This window comes from Notamacropus eugenii, chromosome 1 (genome assembly GCF_028372415.1).
Source record: "Notamacropus eugenii isolate mMacEug1 chromosome 1, mMacEug1.pri_v2, whole genome shotgun sequence".
Lineage (NCBI taxonomy): Eukaryota > Metazoa > Chordata > Mammalia > Diprotodontia > Macropodidae > Notamacropus > Notamacropus eugenii.
In genome coordinates this window covers 218,259,727-218,279,139 of record NC_092872.1, presented here as the reverse complement: position 1 = coordinate 218,279,139, position 19,413 = coordinate 218,259,727, and the positions used below count along the sequence as shown (strand labels likewise).

General features: G+C 38.9%; 1 protein-coding gene across 3 annotated transcripts in view; it reads left to right on the top strand.

The window, feature by feature from the left end:
* Nucleotides 1-17,640, top strand: part of C1H10orf71 (chromosome 1 C10orf71 homolog) — a 44,828-nt gene extending 27,188 nt beyond the window's left edge. For all 3 annotated transcript variants that reach the window (XM_072627477.1, XM_072627476.1, XM_072627475.1), the window contains 2 exons: nucleotides 3,231-3,339; nucleotides 7,573-17,640. In XM_072627477.1, coding sequence (XP_072483578.1) covers nucleotides 7,712-12,124 — 4,413 coding nt within the window. In that variant the 5' untranslated portion in view covers nucleotides 3,231-3,339; nucleotides 7,573-7,711 and the 3' untranslated portion in view covers nucleotides 12,125-17,640. The remainder of the gene's footprint in view (nucleotides 1-3,230; nucleotides 3,340-7,572) is intronic.
* Nucleotides 17,641-19,413: the final 1,773 nt, after the last annotated feature.

Below are 19,413 nucleotides of genomic sequence, written 5' to 3'. Positions count from 1 at the left end.
AGAGAAAATGGAAATACCTGGACATATGTTGCTGTTGTTGTATTTGTCCTTCATTCTTGAAGAGGACCATGACCTCAGGAAGATGATGTCATGACTTGCAAGTGAATTGGATTTAAGTGAGGCAGGGCTGTGCAAAGTCACCAGCCTCACTCTCTCCTCCAAAGCCTTCTGGGTCCAGTGGCAAGATATAGATCAGGATGACTGGAGATGGCCCCCAATGATGTGGCAATATGTCAATGATGTGAAGGACTAATTAGAAGGGAAGAAAGTATAGATGGAAACACACTACTACTAGAAGAATCCAGATAGATAGGAGTAAATGGGGATCTGTACTAGACTAGTAACAAAGAGAATCCATATTAGGGAAATGGAATCAAAAAGAATAGGTGGATAGCAAGGAGAAGAGAGGAGAGGAGAGGAGAGGAGAGGAGAGGAGAGGAGAGGAGAGGAGAGGAGGAAGGGTCAAAAATAACACTATTTCATAGGATCATAGGATATGAAACTGAAAGAGACCTTAGAGATCATACAATCCAGTCCCTGACACAAAATAAACTAGTAGAAGAGACAGAGAATGAACTGCAAAGAAGGAATAGTTTCAACAAAAGAGAAATTTCATTTGAGAGCACTCTGAGTTTAAAGTTCCAGCAGAATATTCAGGTAGAGAGATCCTAAAGCTAATATTTCTGTCACTTGGCTGGGGTGTACTTGTGGTTACCGAACTGAATCAATGTTTTGAACCATATCCATTGGCTGGAACTCTCTCTCTCATCTCATCTTTTCTTCCTTATTTCCCTGGCTTCCTTCAGATCCCAGATAAAATTCTACTTCCTAAAGGTGCCTGTCCAAACTCCTCTCCATTCTAGTACCTTTCTCCTATTGATTATTTCCAATTTTTTCTGCATAGTTCTTGTTGGTATATAGTTGTTTATATGTGTTTCCCTTATTGGACTGAGTGCTTCATGAGATCAGGCACTTTTTTCATATTCTAGCACTAAGCTCAGTGCCTAGAAACATTGTAGGTGCTTAATAAATGTTTATTGTCTAACTATGGTCTGACTGACAAATCCCAGATCACAGCATCATGGGATGTAGAGATGGAAGACCTCTTTAATTTTACAGGTGGGAAACCGAAGCCCAGAGTTATTTAATTACTTTCCCAAGGTTACACAGCAAGGGCAAGCCATGATTCAGGCCTGGCTTGACATCTCTCTGCCACATCACTTTGGATCTACTACATCACAGCCCAGAATGTTCATTAAGACCGCTGAATTAACCAGGGTGATGACATCTGATATGACCCAATTATTTCAAGCACATGAAATTCTTCAATACATTTACCATAAAATATTGTGTGTCCAGGTTTATGCATGTTTGTGTGTTCAAGTGCGTGATTCCTCCACTAGACTGTAAGTTCCATGAGCTCAGGGTCTATGCTTTATCTAAACTTTTTTCTCCCCCAGCACCCTCTGAATAGTAGTGATTTCATATCTGCAAAGCTCTGTGATTATCTGCAGAAACACCCAAGCCTTCTTCAGGACAAAGTTCAAATGCCACCTTCTACATGAATCCTTTCCTGATCCCCACAACTGCTAATGCCTTCCCTCCCTAACTACCTTCTATTTATTACATATTCATTTAGTGTCTATTTATTTTTTCTTATATACTTATCTATAAATATTTTGTTTCCCCTGTTAGAATGTAGGCTGCTTGTGAATAGGTGACTAGCACATAGTAGGTACTCAATAAATGCTTCCTCTTTGATTGATTGAGAGATAATAAACACTTCTTTAATAAATGAACTTTCTTCAGCTCTTATGTTAGAGATAGTGAAAGTACATTGCTTATAATATTTTTTATTTCTCTAATGAAATCTGTGATCATCTGACAAAATACTTGTGTGCCTCAGTTTATGCCAGAAAAGATGGGGTGGCAAAAATAATCCTTTGGCTTTGTGATTGTGTGATTATAGGTATAGTATTGGTTTGGCATCTGCAAAGCTCTGTGATTCTCTGCAGAAACATGCTACACAAATGTAAGCTATTAGAATTATTCTTATTATCAATAAACCAGCTTGGTCTAGATTCTTACCCAGTACCTTCCATCCACAAAAAACTTTGGACATGTATACTTTCTCTTGATAATTTGTGTTTAAAATTTGCATAGTGGGTTTATTTTAATTAGTTTATACTTCATTGTGAACACTTTTGAAAGTCTCCTGGGCAGCTTTTTGGTCCCTTAACTGTCAGAGTGGTTACTAGATTCTCCTGCCAACAATAAATTAAATACTGTACTATTGCTTTGTAAGTGGACTCAGGTTTGGCTGCACGGACTTTCCTTAACTTTAACTGGAAAAAAAGCTTCATTGTTTATGCACATGGGAAAACTGCCTTGGGTCAGATTTTGCTCACTAAAATAATTGGAGATTGTTTTGATTTAATTTGATGCTCTGGTTGCATTAAGAATTCAAAATGCCTCAAACTGTCTTCTGAATCATTATTGTATTGCGACTAAATAAAGAAAGTCAGGAATCACAAAACTTCAGAGTTGGAAGCCTAAGAGGCTATTCAGTTTTCAAACAAGACTTCCCCAACAAATGAACATCCATTCTTTTCTTAACGATCTCTTTCTAGAGAGGAGGAACCTTCTACCCCCAAAGTAGCCCATTTCACATTGGTATAGTTCTTAATTGTTAAAACAGTTTTTCTCCTTACATCACAATTAAATTTGCTTCTTGGCAATCTACTCCTATTTCTGTCTTTAGAGGCCTGCCAGTCTAAACAAGGAATCAGTGTGGCACAATGGAAAGTGTCCTGATTGTCAAAGAACTTGGGTTCACATTTCACCTATTTGTGTGAAGTCACTTGACCTCTATGGATTTCATTTTCCTCTTTTGTAAGACAAGGAGGTTGAACTAGACAGTCTCTTTGGTCCTTTCCAGATCTACATCTCTAAGAATCCTCTTCCATATGACTTGAAGACAACAATCATGTCTCATTCTCTTTTTCTCATTCTCTCCATCTACCCATGGTCTTCTTTTCTCCAAGCTAAGTCTACCTAAGTCCTCCAATGGGTCCTCGGTGTGGAAAAGACATCTGTTTGGGTTCTAACCATGATGGGGATTTGGCAAAGCTCGATAACAATAAAAAAATGTTGAAGGCCAAACACATGAGAGGAAAAAATATCCTTCTGGTCAGTTGAATTCCTTTGAATTATTTTTTTACTCTTTATAGATGGACAACAATGAAACAAAATACAACTACTCCAAGAAATTCTAAATACACAGAAGGCCAGAGAAAATTACATGAAGATATGCTCCTGTGGTATTCACACCCATAACAGGTAAGGTTCCTGAGAACTCTTTAAAGACAGTTTTTTATATTGGCTGCAATTATTCTGAATAGGATCCACATATTTGACTATTCTGTTTTGGGGGGGTTTTTTTACTGTTTCTTTATAAAAGGAGGCAGGGGAGTCACTTTCATGACATAACCATTTACAACCCACACTAGATCTCTAAGTAAATGGAATGAAGAACTAAGAAAATTAATGAATAACTCAAGGGAGTGAGGGGAAAGGAAAAAAAGCTATCTTTTCCTTTTTTTCCCTTTGAGACAAGTGATATTTTTTTCCTTGAAATACTTGGGTAACTGTTTCCATTGTTCATGATGCTTTTACCACTTTGGAATTATCAAATAGTCCTAAATGACATCTCATTGGGGAGTTTAAATTCATAGTGGAATTCTAATGTTAAACCTTCTGAGTAGTCTAGTTTTTGACAATTTAAAATAGTACTCTGAGTTGAAGGAAATTGTGTCTTATTTAATTAAGTTATTGGCAATATTGAAATGACTGACAAATATCCATAGCACAGCACTGAGAATTACTTAACTTGTCCAGTATGGATAGGTGGACCAAGCTTTCAAGCACACTAGATTGACTTCATCATTTCCTTTGGTAGCCTTTAAGGAGGTAAAATATACAGAGCTTTTGTTTCCTTGCAAAGAAGCAAATCATCCTGTTTGTTTTTTTAATCTGTGTAATCTAACACAGAAATAGTTGGATCCAGAATATTGAGACCCACATGCGAAAGAGCTGTAATAAAGCTAAATGTTCTCTATCCCTTTCATTCCAATGGAAAGTCTCATGTCCTAACTATGAATTAGCATTTGAAAATCCTGAGTGTTGCCATAGTCAATAGACAGAGGGGGACATGTGCCCCAAATTAAGATAAATGGAGGCCAAGGTTTCAGGCAAAGATGATTAAAGCAAGAATGTTTGGAAACAAACTACCCATAGGACCATAGAACAATGTTGTTGTGTAATCCAATCTCCTCCCCGAAACACACGCATACTTGAAACCTGAAGCTCTTTTAATAGCATCCCAAACCATGTATCCTAGCCAGGCAAAAGAAGATCTAAGTGACTGACATCATGGATGTTTTGTCTGGATTTGACTCATTTCCTAACCTTCTTCTTAGTTACGCTTCAACAATCTTTTTCAAAGGGTATAATTTCTGAACCCAGAATTACTGTACAAAAATATGGGTGAAGTATACTATCAACTTATCAGTTTCAGTGTTAGTCATGTTCACATGGCATGTGTAACTATCCATGTTTTCACCAAGGGTAAAAATTATGTCCATAGCACTGGGGACATGAGTAAATATGTGATCTCTACTGAGCTCAACAGATAATTTCAACTGAAATCCTCAAGCCAAATATACTTTACCTCTGACCAGTTGCCTTTGCCTCAGTGGACTTTGGATTTCAACTATAATGGACATTGAGATGGTCTACATAACACCAAGACAACTGAGCCATTTTCAGGTCAAATAGATCAGATAAATATCTGGTTGATTTATTTGAAGGAAAATGAAAAAGTTAGACAAACTAGTTATTTGAATAAATTAACTTTCACTCAATTGACAAGTCATAAGATAATGGAGTTGAGACTGGAAGGATCCTTAAAGGCCATTTAGGCAAACCTCATCACTTTATAAGTAAGGAAGCAGAGGCCCAGAGAAGCTTAGTCACTTACCCAAGGTCACACCGATAGTAAGTCGCAAAGTCAAGATTTGAACTCAGGTCCTATAATTACAAATCCAACTCTCTTCTCATTGTACCACATTATGTCCATTCAGGCCAGTAAATCATGTACATCTGTGGAAATATTATGAGCCTGCTGCTGCAAATATAGAATCCATCTGTTTCTTGAGAGATATGAGAATAAAATTGATCTCAAGTGCAAGTAGTATGACTAACAGTTTCCAAGAAACTTTTTTTGTATTTTCTTGTAGCAGCTTTCAGTGTTGTTTCTATATGATCTCATTCACATGGGGAACTTCTAAGAATTCTTTCTCTGAAATTGAAAATCTTGGAGAATTGTCCACTGCACTGAGAGAGAAAGGGAAAGGAACAAGCATTCACTTAGAAACTACTACACACCAGGCACTTGGTGTTCTTAGTGATTTACAAATGTTATCTCATTTGATCCTCACAACAACCCTTTGAGGTAGATGCTCTTATTAGTCACATTTTGCAGACAGAAGTTAAGTGATTTGTCCAGGATCACACAGCTACCAAGTGTGTGAGGCTGAATATGAACTCAGCTCTTCCTGACTCCAAGCATAGGACTCTATCCCTTGCACCATCTTTGTGACCAACGTCACAAAGTCAATATGTGTCAGAGGTGTTTCTTGAACTCAAATCTTCCTGGTTTTGAAGATAGCTCTCTAATCACTGTACCACACTGCCTCTGTTGACTAAGACATGAACAAATATCTTATAAGACCCAGGGATTCTTCTGAGAAGATATCCCTTGCTTGGTCAAGGATGGTCAAGGATAATCTGACTTACTCATTTCTCCCCTCTACAAGGTGAATGTAGAGTGAGAAGCCCAGAATGGAGCCTAGATAGGGCTTGATATTATCCACAGCCCAACTGATCAAGCATCTTGAGACTCAGAATTAGGGAGTAGGAGCCAAAGAGAAATGGTTCCACCACTGGAGAAAAGAAGACATGAAGTAGGAATGAGAAAATGGTCTATACTTCTACTATCCTGATGCCTTCTTCCCAGTCAGTGTTCCTGATATCTACAAAATGACCCTTGGACCAACTATATGTTAATGAATAAGAATAAGATGACAGAATCATAACATAGATTAGACTTATAGAATAACATGTTCAAGTTGAAAGGGATAACCTCAAAGACCATGTAGTTCAGCCCCTTCATTCCACACATGAGTAAACTGAGGCCCAAGGAAATTAAATGACATTCAAGGTCACACAGCCAGGAAAGTATGAGATGTACCTATTAAAGCACCTTCTAAAATTTAAAGCACTTTATGTCATTATTATTATCGTTGTTAATAGATCTGGGATGACAACCTAGGTTTCTTCTCTCCTTATCCAATTCTCCTTTCTCTTGCATCTTGTATCCTTTGATTGGGATCAAACCCATGGGATAAGTGGAGAGAATGCAGAATTTTGGGTTCAGAAAGACTGGGTTTGAATACCATCTCAGACACTTACTAGCTGGGTGACCCGGGCAGGTCATTCAACCTCTGTCTGCCTCAGTTTCCTTATCACACAGACAATATTAACTCTGAGGTGCCTTTCAATTCTTAATCTATGACCATCTGAACATATTTCTGTTCCACAAAAACCCTAATAATAACCCTCAAGACCAAATAATGAACAAGGAGCATATTCTCTGACCCCTTATCATATTATCATACCTGTTATTATTATATTATATATTATTATCTTATTGTTGTTACTATTAAATTATTGATTACATCTTTCACTTCAGGAACTCAAAGCACCCCAGCAAATTTAAGTTATATCAAACTCCAGTTGAGACAACAAATTTGAAAATGATTCCCCAAATGAAGAGTGACAACATACCTATGTCAATATTCTGTTCTCCAGCTTATGAGGTTGATGTTTGCTACCATAGATAAGGTTGGGTGCAAGAAAGACAAGGTTGTGTTGTGTAAAGAGTTCTAGACTTGGAGTCCAGAGATGTTTATAATTGAATATAGCATCTTAATAGCTGTATGACAATGGGCGTAGCCACTTAACAATAACTGGATGTAGTTAGGATTCTAAAATTTGTACAGCACCTTAAATATATCAGATTCCTTCAGCTTCCCAATAAGATCATGAAATAAATACTTTGGGTATTATTATCATCATGTTTTAAATGGGGAAAGTGAGTCTCTTTGAAATTAAGTGATTTAACCACATTCACATTACAAGTGTCAGAGGTAGAATTTGAACCCAGGTTTTCTCAACTCCCTAACAGAGAATTCTATCTATTATTTCACATTCCTTCTCCAACTTAACCTCTCTGGTCCTTCTCTTTCTCATATGTAAAGTGGTGATAATGGTACCTAAGTTACCACACCATTGTTAGGACCAAATGAGCTAAAAGTTTCAAGGCCCTTCGCAAATCTTCAAGTACTTGTGTAAATTTCAGTGGACATAAGTAGTCTATACAGGTTTGTGATTTTCTTTCTGATTTATTTATACACTATCACATTCATACCCCTGCTAATTCTTTTCTTACAGAGAAAAAAGGTTCTATTTTGCGGTTTCATCGAGTGAACTAAATGAGCACATTTTGGAGGAAGATAGTATAAAAAAAAATCATTGAACAGAAATCAACTTTACAGAAAAAAAAAATTTTCATTTTGTGGATCTCCTCTTCATGCCTGTCCAGACAATGCAAGGGAGTAAGAAATACACAGATGCACTCAGTGATTCCTCAAGTATCGGGAGTGTCTTGGATGATGCAGATAGAGAAGTTAGCAATCTCACAGACCGAGCCTTTAGAAGTCTGTGCATTTCAGAGGATACCTCCTTCAATGACTCTAATCTCGTCAGTTCACCAGATTTTGCCCGGCAGTTTTTTGGGAGCTTTCAACAGGGATCAGGCAGCCATGCCATCAAGAAAAGCAACCTCTGCAACAGGATACGAGTACATGGAAATGAACATGCCCGCTGGGCATCTACATTCCAACAGTTGCCCAAGTATGTCCAAGGAGAGGAAAGATACCCCAAAAGCAACACACCACCACCAGTCACCACACGGAGAAAACTGGAGATCCCAGTTTCTGGTATGAGGAGTAGTAAACCTGTCTCCAAAGTATCTTCATTAATTAAATCTTTTGATAGGACAGAAAATTCAGGTTCTGACAGTCTGCCTCCCAGCAGCAAACAGTCTGCTCCGAAAAACCCTCTAAAATGTGTGCCTCTACCAGGAAGCGGTGTGAATTTCTGCATGGATTCAGCTTTTTTAACTGTCAGGAAGGTACCTGCTGAAATTTCCAATACGTATCAAAATACCAGTTGGCCTGATGGCAGGCAAGGCACACCAAATTCACCAAGTGCTAGTGACCTAACATCTAGTGTTGATGGTTTCCAATCAGATCCTGTGGATACTTCCAAGTCATTTGAGTCAAATATCCATCTTCCACCACCAAAGACAGCAAAGGGTAAGAGTGGGAAAGCCAATGAACGAGTAAGCAAAGGGAATTTTCTTGTTAGTGAAAACAGTGCTTTTGAGTCATGGAATGCGCATCACAAGAAACTGCTTGAGAGAAAGGAAGCTGATGAACTGATGCCAGAAGTCAAAGCTCCCTCAAATTATGAGGAAAACCCACCACCACCAAGAGAGCTCCACCCAAGCAGACACAAAACATCACCCAGCCATACCAGAGTACCCATGAAGCCAGAAGAGAAAACTCTGGTGGCAGGGACTCCATCCACTTCTCTATCCCAAGTGTCTAATGTTCAATCAGCTCCTGAATCCCAAAGCTTTGCCATGGAGGGGAAGGCTCCCAGTTCAGAGCTCAAGGCTCGAGTTGAGACTTCAAAAGCCCCATGGCGGCGATCAAAAATCAGCAAAGGAGGAAAAGAGAAAACACAGGAGTCATCAAACGAAAAGAATACCAATGGGAAAGTCCCACCTTTGTATAAAAGGTCAGATCCTACAGGAGAGTTTCCTGAAGATGATGCAATAGAAGAACAAGCAAATTTAAATGAATGCTATGAGCCTCCTTTTAATATCAGTAAGCTTTTGACACCTGTTATACCAACAAAGCATGTTCTAGACTCAGAAAATCAGTCAGAGTTGGAAACACTCCCTCCCCCAGAAAAGTCAATGGGATCAAATGAAAATGAGGGACTTAATGAATATCCATCTCGAGACAGTTATAAGTCAAAAGTGCCTAGTTTGTTGTTCAATCTCAAAGATGTCCGAAAAAGAGTCAAGAGTACGTACAGTGCCTCCCCTCTCCTAAAAAGTCATGATGAGAAAGCAAAAGCTAGGGACCCTGTCAAGCAAGAAAATATAAGCAATGGCGTTTTTATGTCCAATGGATCTGAAGAAATTTCTCCACACATGTCAACCAAGGACAAACTGAAACATCAGCCCTATGTCAATATGAAGGAGAAGGGCCATAAAGGAGATATTAATGGAGACTTGACAGATAATTACCTAACTCTTAGCTCACCTCAGACAATAGAAGAACCCTCTTTCTATGTCAATGGGGAGAATTTAGAACAGAATGAATTCAAGAATGATGACCTAGACATCAAAGATCCTAGAAACGGCGATATGGAGTCTCAACAGTATCACCACCAAGCAAATGAACATAATTTAAAGAAAGGTCAGCCTCACCTCTCCTTGAAGCTTTGTAGTAGGGATCTAGTGGATGGAAAAATTGAAGATAAACTGAGTATTCACCACCTTGAAAATGGATTACCAAGATCCATTTCCCAAGAGACTGACCATGAGAGAGATTCAGGATCACAGAATACAAATTTCAGCCAGAAAATCTCACCAGGTCCACTTTCCCCAGAGGAAGAAGATGTGTTCTATAGTGATGCCCAGTCTGATTTCATGCCAAACCTCAAAAGCAAGGCCAAAATAAGCACTAGTTCTTCAGACCAATCTTTTGCCTCGTTTGAGGATCAGCAGAAAACGTGTTTTACAGAATGCCAGAAGGAAGACAGAAAAAGTAATGTGAGCCTAGAGGAAAGTCAGAAAATTGAGAAGAAAGAAAAGGATTTAAGAAAGGATGATTTGCAATACTATGCTTTAAGCAATGGCTTTGCTAGTGCTGAAGACAGTAACAAGGAGAAAATGTCTCAGAGAGAGGATGAAAGCATGTCTAGAGATAGAGTGATGATAGAGTCAAAGGAAGAAGCCAATTGCAGAGATGTTTGGTTAGGAGAAAATAAGAATATTTCTCTTCCTGACATTAAAGATCCTCCATTATCACCTTCCCCAAATTCAAACAAGCACATTATGTTTACAATCAAAGACAATACCTTCAAATCATCCCCAGTGATCAAGCCCATCATACTGCCCCTACTGAGGACTTCATCCTTAGAAAATACTCAAAGTAATAGTCAGAGAGAAGTAGAGAGCCAAGTGGTAGAACATGGAGAAAACACTCACTTATACCAGCTGGAATCCCAAGATATAGCAAATGCTCAAAATGTCCAGCTTTCAACATCAAGTGGTCCACATAAAACCTCCAGGAGTGTGAGTGATAGTGGACAGGGTTTTGGATCAATAAAGATGGAAAATGTCCAGGAAGTAACAGAAGCTAGTCTTCTGGAAGATGACAGCAACTCTTCATTCTTCCCATATATGAAAGAGAGTGATGGAATCAGGCCCACTCAAAATTTATTAAATAAAGTTACAGGAAATGATCTTGAAAATGATTACAAGAATAAAAAGGAACCTATCTCCTTCAGAGTCAAACCCACCATTTTGTCAAATGAAGGTTCTGGGAATCAACCACCAGCAAGCCAGTTAAGAGGAGCCCATTCAGAACGGAAAATTCAATATTCTAGAAAACACTTACTGTCCACTCCCAGAGAAGGGTCTTTGGTGAAAAATATAGTCCCTAGTGAGATGATGAACTCACCTATAGCCAGCTCCATAGTAGATAGCAGTGTTTATTCCCTTGCAGCCAGTACCATGTTGGATGGTGCATTACAAGGTCCTCTAGACTCAGGTATATTGCAGGGAGATTTCCCAAACTCAGGCATAATAAGCCCCTTGCCCAGCACATGTTCCAGTATAACCAGTCTAGGATCAGAGAGAAAAGCTGGTGCCAAAACAGCAAGGGAAGATATTACACATGCTGTGATACCAAGTATAGGAGGTAACCCCCAATTTGATTCATCTGCTGAAGAACATATGGCTTTGTCTACACGGGATGCATTGTTGGAGGAGACTAGTAGCTGGGCAGCTCCCTATGAGAGAACACAGTCCACCATTCACATGGAAAAGTCAATGAACAAACCACCAGCTGTCCCACCAAAAACCGAAAAAGCCTTAAGACGAGCAAAGAAATTGGCAAACAAAAGGAAAAAGATGGACCTGCAGCAAGAAAAATTGTCTGAAATTCAGGAGGAAAGCCCTCAAATGGAAGGTGCAGATGTGATTTGGAAAAGGCCTTTATCCCCTGCAGCGATTCCAAGATCCAACTTCCCCCGAGTCCGTTCCCTTCCACCTCCTGTTCATCGGCATTCAGTGGCTGGACTCTCTGAGTCTATTACAAGGAGACCTAGTGGTGCTCAGTCAGTAATCCCTATGTCCTCCTACCCTGCCACTCAGAAGAAAATCCTCCAGGATCCTCACTCTGGAGAGTACTATGTGTTTGATCTACCACTCCAGGTGCGAATCAAGACATTCTATGACCCAGAGACAGGCAAGTATGTCAAAGTATCAATCCCATCTGAAATCAGCTCCCCTGAAATACCCTCTTCAGAAATTTTACATTCTCCTTACTTGATGTATCCTGGCCTCCACCCTCTACCAGTGACTTCTTTAACACCGCTGAGGTCCTCTTCACAGCTCTCAGCACCCACTTTTCTAAGGCAGGAGCCTCAAGCCAGAGAATCAGCTGACCACTGGCTCCAGAGCTTCGGAGGTGCCAAACACCCACGTCCTCAATCCTATACTGAACCTGTACATAATCCCGCACATGATCACACAGAGGAAGTCCCACGGAGCTTAGGAAAGGATCCGAGGGAAGCTCCAAATCTGGACATTATCTCCACTGATGACTTAGAGGACTTTGCTTCAGAAGGAATTTCTTGAAAATTAAAGTAATTAGCAATCCTCTCCACTTTTATCACCTTCCCCACAAAAAGTAAAATGCACCCCTCTCCCAGAATAATTTTACATATATTCAGGTATCTCCTTGAACATACTTATCTGAAAATTGGCACCTATTGCAAAATTTAACACTGGGTTTTTTTAAGAACAACCCAATTGAAGGATTCTGTCCTTTCCAAGTTGGGTTACCCTCCAAGCTCTCAAGAAGTTGAATACTGTTTGGATGAATGCAAAATGGCCAGTCTGTGAGAAGGATAGTTATTGCATGAAATAACCCCCTCCACCACCACCACCTCTCCTCTCTTTCCCTTCTCCTCTCCCATCTACCCTACCTCTCTGCTGCCACCCTCAGTGCTGCTACTGCTGCTAATGCCACCAAACAGAGAGGATTCATCACCAAGAACTCCTCTCCTTCAGGGTTGAAGTCGCCAAGGAGGAAATCCAATGTTCCCCTTGGAGAATGTCCGTTTAGACATTCTCCTCCATTTTCTCCTTTGCTCAAAGTGAGGCAACTTCCAACTCTGCCCATGGATGTTTCAAGGATACTCCCAAGTGGGTTTAGTTGAAAGTATTCCTTAAACTTCAATCAGCCGGATATTTATCACACTCCCTCCCCCCACAAAAAAAGACAAAGACAAAAACAAAAATGAAACTTTGTGATTACTCTGCTGTGGTTCATAATGCAAAAAATAGTCAATAAATCCGTTATCTTGTTTGCAACCCAGCAGCACCAATTTCATGTAGACAAAGAGCTCACCCACAGTTGCCCCCATCAATCCCACTGTCCTGAGCATCTTGGGCTGAATTCCATGTAGCTGGAAAACTCTTCAATGAAGACCCAAACTGGAAGACAGTTTAAACATTTATCAGGGTAAAAAAAGAGGTATTATTTATATAATGAAACATTCTTCTACAGGCCATCCTCTGAGTTTAAAAAAAATAGCTTTTTTTTTTAATGTGACAAAAAAAAGTTGATAGATGTTACTCTTACCTCGGGCCTGGTGTCATTTATTGAGAAAAGTGATGAGATAAAGTAGCCAGCCATGGCTGCTCCTGCTGCTGTTTTAGGACCATGGACAACCTGTTCTTCTGATGCTCATAATCACTTGATAACAATTCCCATTGGCCATTGGCTCATAATATGAGTTTACCACGTAAACATGGCCCCATGAGAACCTCATGCGGTCATACAAATAGAATTCCATGCTGTGCATGGTACAACGATCATTCAGCAATTCAGCTTTGAAACATCTCAAGTCCACCTTCTCCCACTGGTCTGTTCATTTATTTCCCAAGCTTTGACTGAGGTCAGAAATACCAGATCGCTTAGCAAGGTAGAACTGCTTTATTGAGACACCTGCTATTAGTTGTACAGTGATTTCTCAGCAAATTTTCCTATTTTGCATGAGTAAACTGGGTCTCTGAGATTTAGTAGTAAATATCTGGATCAAACCAAGGATGGGGGTAGAGGGAGACAGTGAGAGGGAGACAGAGAAGGAGTGAGAAAAGAGAGAGACAGAGACAGGGAGAGGGAGAGAGGAAAAGAGACAGAGAGAAAAAGAGAGAGAGAGACATTATGACTCAAATACCTGTACCTTTAAGGGCAATTAGGAATTGTGGGTAAATACATACATGCAGAAAAAAACACTTTGGATGTGAAGAACCTTAGTCTGGCTTTCTTTTCTTCCAAACACTGAAATGTGGATTAAACAAATGAACAAGTTACATCCAGACTATACTTTTTATTTAACTGAATGTGACTCAGACAAGCAGTATTCTTCCAGAAGCTACTTTTCTGTCCTTATGGAGCTAAGATTTCTGAAACAAGAGGAAGATATTTTCAGCTATTTGGTAAATCATACTGCCTGCCCATGTGGAAATGGGAAATGAGAAGAAACACAGACACAAGTAGATTACTGAAAATCTATAACAATATTCCTTAAGACCTCACAGATCCTAACAGAGAATTCTTTCCCAAGTAGTCTAGGTGACTCAGAGCTTTCCACAGCAATCCCCACCATCAGGAATGTTTCTAAAAGTTAGATCTAAATATAGATTTTTTTTAATTGCATGCACAGATACAATCATATTACAATATACTTGCTACAAATAATTTGCTTCATTGAAACTAACTCCCTCAAACTCAGTTTGAACATGAGTCTTGTGTGAAGTAAAGTTGTGATTGTTGGGTTTTTTTTCCTAAGCAAGTAGAGGTACACAAGAAGCCACATTAAATGAATGGCACCTAGATGATTTGGCAGACTTTTTTCCATAGGTGAGGGCAGTATTCAGATCTAAAGACACCATTTGAACCAAACTTCCTTTATTTAAAAGAAATATTTTGAGTCTCGCTCTTGCTATCTGGCCCAAGGTAGAAGTGGACCAAATGGGCCTAATTCCGCTATTGATTGACAGGGAAGCTTTGACCTGCTCTGCTTTTGACCTTGATCAGTTCACCTCACCTTAAGCAGCCTTGTGCCTCCCTCCCCCACTCCTATAACCCTGCCATATTGATACCAGTCTCCTACAATATGGAATAGCAATCTATATTGGTGGAGGAACCGCCTACACTAATGGAATTATAAATCCTTGAAATATACATGTTCACAGGACTTAAATGCCTTTTGTCTTAAGCTAAAGTGGCTTTAGTCTCCCCCAGTGGCATGGATTACAGGGATAAGCCACAACCTAGGTCAACCCCACCCCAATTTTTCATCATTGCTTAAAAATGATACCTGGCAAGAATATCAGTAAAGTAGGTACAGAAAGTCTGCCAGCCCAAACAAAGCTTGCTTGCCTAGTGCCCAAGCCATAATGCTATTGCTTCCTTGATTCATAAATTAATGGATGGTCATTCCTAAAGGACCGCAATGCACCAATGTGGAACGAATCAGTAAAATGAGCCATTTTTACTGAATTGGCTTTCATTGAGAAGTAGCATAGTGTGGAAGAGCACTTAGTTTGAATACAGAAGAACTACATCTAAATTCAATTGTCTGTCACTTGTTAGTTATAGAGTCTTGGGTAATTTATTTCATCTGTTTCCTCATCTACAAAATGCAGGGTTTGACCTAAATGTCCTATAATTTCTCTTCCAGTCCTAAAAGCCTGTGGTCTCACTTAACTTCTCATCGTGACATAAATTCTTATTATAATTTTCCAAGCTGGTTTCTAATAGGCCTTGCATGTTTATAAAATACTTAAAGACATAGACTTAAAGATAGAAAGGAATTTAAGCATCATCTAGTCCAGTTTCCTTCAACTGATAGATGAGGAAACTGAAGTCCAAAGTGATTTTCTCAAAGTCTTATTGGCAATTAGCCAGGATTTGAACTGCCTCCCAATGAAATGAATTTTCAGAAGGAATGCCCATCACCCCCCCCCAATAAAGTGTACACTATTCTTTTTTGTCCAGGACAAAATAATTATTGGAGTCATCTCCATATTGAATAATTTCAGCGGTAGTGTGTTTCCCATTATTAGATATTTTCTTTTTTCTTTTTGGAGGCAACTGGGGTTAAATGACTTACCCAGGGTCACACATCTAGTAACTATCTGAGACTGAATTTGACCTCAGATTCACTATATTCCCTAGCTGCCCCATTATTAGATATTTTCAAGCAAATGCTGGATGACTATTTGTCACATATGCAGTAGAGAAGATGTTTAAGTCCAAGTTGGACAACGTGGCCTCTGAGACATCCTCCAACAATAGGATTCTAAGATTCTGTGACTTCTTGTCCAAGAGTGTGGCTGAGTCTATATTTAATCAATATCTATGCAGGCTAAAAAGAAATAGAGAAATCACCTAAATAATTCTTATTTGAAGGGGCAACAGTGGCCAGGGATTGGGGAAGATATGGCATGAATTATTCAGAAAGTGTGTTTATATTCATCAGTTTTACTAAATAGATGCTAAACTCTGCCATTTACTTTACCCATGCAGACATAGCAATATCCACAGTGTTTAATCAAGGATAACTTGTTTTTATAGTTTTCCTTCCTTTGGGGAGCCCTAAGTGATTATAAGGCAAAATATTATCATTCCTCACATCTCAATAAGATAGAGAAAAAACAGTCCTCCTACAAATGACTCAAAGAGGTCACTGAGTCACAATTCAGTGGAAGAATTAAGAACAGAGCCAAGGTCTCTTCACTCAAGGCCAATGGATATCAACTGAGTTCCTCTTGAAATGACCTTCAAAGTTTGCTGCAAAAACTTCAAATTAATAATTCTAGATTGCTTTTACACAGAGACACATATGTATATACATTTACATAAATATGTACACATATAAAACTTACATGTGTACACATATAAAATAATATATGCATATTTACATCTATATACACATATATATCTCCAATGATAACCTTCAAACACTAGGACCAAAGAAACTTTTGTTGTATTTTCACCCAAGAAAATAAAGCACTTGGTGCATTTGATCAGAAAAGTGAATACGACTAAAATTATTAATTGTGAGCTTTTCAAAAAAAATCATCTCATACATTTTAAGCATTTTAAAATTTACAGACTTTCTAGGGTGTTTGCTCTTGCATCATTTTAACCAATTTAAGATTTACAGGTGGTTTTAGGGTTTTCATAAAGTGACAGAAATCAGAGAACAGACACAACCATCACTGTGATATTAGAGTTCCAATGTGTGTTCACCAAGTATCATTCCCATCAACGATCATGAGGGTGCTTAGTAGGCAAGAGATTCCAGACCCATGATTTCTTCAACATGGAGAACTCTCCATGCGGGAACTCCCTCTGCAGAATCAAATCAACAACCTATTGGTAAATTATAAGAGTCATCTGGAGGTGCTGAAAGATGAAGTGACGTACCTATTGTAACAGCCCTACTATTCTTGAGAGAAAAGGATTGAAACCAGGTATTCTTGACTTTAAGGTCAACCCTGTATATACTAGATCATGCTATTTTACACACACACACACACACACACACACACACACACACACACACACAATTTTGTAAGATATAAGACAGGAAATGGCAAAAGGAGATGGGCAAGGAGAATACATTCCATTCACATCAATAAACACTTACTAAGCACTTATTACGTGCCAAGTATTATCAGGGATGCAGAGACTGGAAAGACAGATTCCTTCCCTTAAGGAGATCCCAATCTAAAGAAGTCAATTTGTGTTCCAATATCTTCTCATTAAAATTTCTAAGTTGATATTTTGCTCTCTGGAGTCATGATAGGAAAACTACCTGATTTCACAGTTCTATTTCTCCTAATATGGGGACAAAATTTTTAAATCCATTAAAAATTACAGATAAAACTCATGCAACTGGCCTATGACTATCTGTGTTTTTTAATATCTTTTATTCTGAACTTAAGAAATAAAACAGGCATTTCCATAACAGTAAAATAGGAGGAAAAAAAGATGATTGCACATCAAACTGCGAATATATTAAGTACAACTTGCTGTTCCTTTAAAATATATATTAAAGTTATCATGTAACTTCCTTTTTTTCTTTTTTCTTCCACCTTCCCCCACCCTAGAGATGGCTCCATTAGGTACAAATGTGTGTGTGTGTGTGTGTGTGTATGTGTGTGCAAAATCATTCTATACATAATTCTATGTATCAGTTCTTTCTCTAGATGCAGAAAGCATCTTCCACATGACGTAGACTAAAGAGAGATATTACAAGGAAATTTTAAGAATATAGAACATATTACCTATCAGACTATCCAGACTGAGGGTACTTTAAATTGGTACAAGATTGGGTACCACTGCTATACTATAAGATGAAGGATGACTCTTTATTCCCTAAACAAAGGGCACAATTCAAATGAATCCTCCCCTCCATGTTGTTCCTCCTTCTGATGTCTGATGAGTGGTTTTCCTGACCCCAGTGAACATTTAATCTAAATACGATGTTGGCCAGAAGTTCCCATTTTTACTTCTGAGACCCTCTCTCAGTTTCGTCTTAATAATATTTTCCCAATCTAGACATATGTTTTAAACAGCTCCTCTCCTCCTCTATCACTGGCTTATGGACCCTTCCTCCCCAGTATCTCGGGGAATTATTTCTTCCAAGAGGCCCAGACATGGCATGAATTACGTATGGCATTTAAGAAAAGATATTTAAATCTTAGAGTAGTTTTCAAATACCTTGGACATTTAAATAAATATTCGTCCTTCTATACTGCAAGGATATACAATTATCTTGGTATAGGGGTACTCTCTACCAAAATAGACTGCCTTTCTTCCATTCTGCAGTAGACTTTCATAAGTTGTTACTTTTTTTAAAAATTCAGCACCTCATGGAGGGTTTCTGAGCCTTGCTCTGAACTTCGGCTTGTCCTCTATTGACAGATGTAGCTTTCCATTTGGAGAGACAATGAGGTTCCAAAAGGAAAAAAATGTAAATTCTGGAATCGGAAAACTTATGTTCAAATCTTGCCTCTGAAACTGTGTGACCTTGGGTGAGTCACTTCAACTCTCTGGGCCTTAACTTTTTCATCTGTGAAATGAGGTTAACTTGATTATCAGATAATCTAGGTTCCAATGATTCAATGGCAACACCTGACACAACAGGCACTTTTCCAACCTGAGAATACAAGATTACCTCACACCAGAGTAAGACACTAATTGAAGCCTTTCAGGGGAAAAATGAACATGAGTGGGAATAAAGACTTTGCCAGGAGGGAGGGTCTCTACGTCTTTACTTGGTTAGTTGGTTATTGTCCTTGGTTCTTGAAGAGGACCAAAATGACATCACTATGTTGAGTCAAGTTGCAGTGTGTTCTGCTGTGGCTGATCAGACACAATACGAGTTCGAAATGCGCTACCTCAGGTCAGGAACAAATAGTCCATGTGAACATTTGGGGTGTATTCTCTAAATTTGCATATCTCCCATTTCTTTTAAGATGTTTCAATACTGCTTTGCTCATGGAGCACAGCACATTCTCTGATGGGGGCATGCCATGCTGATGGTCCTGTGCCAGCGTCTCTCATATCACACAATCAATTCCAAAATTCTTAAGAGACCTTGTGAGTGTCTTTTTCTGACTACCAAGCAAACACTTGTCCTGTGTGAGTTCTTCAAAAAGTAGTTTTTAGGTAAGCTTATGTTTGACATTTGAACAACGTGGCCAGTCCATTGGAGCTACACTCCCTGCAATTGAGTCTGAATGCCTGGAAATTTAGTTCAAGAAAGGACCTCAGTGTCTGGCACCTTATCCTGCCAGGTGATCTTCAGAATCTTCCCAAGACAACTCAAATGGAAGTGATT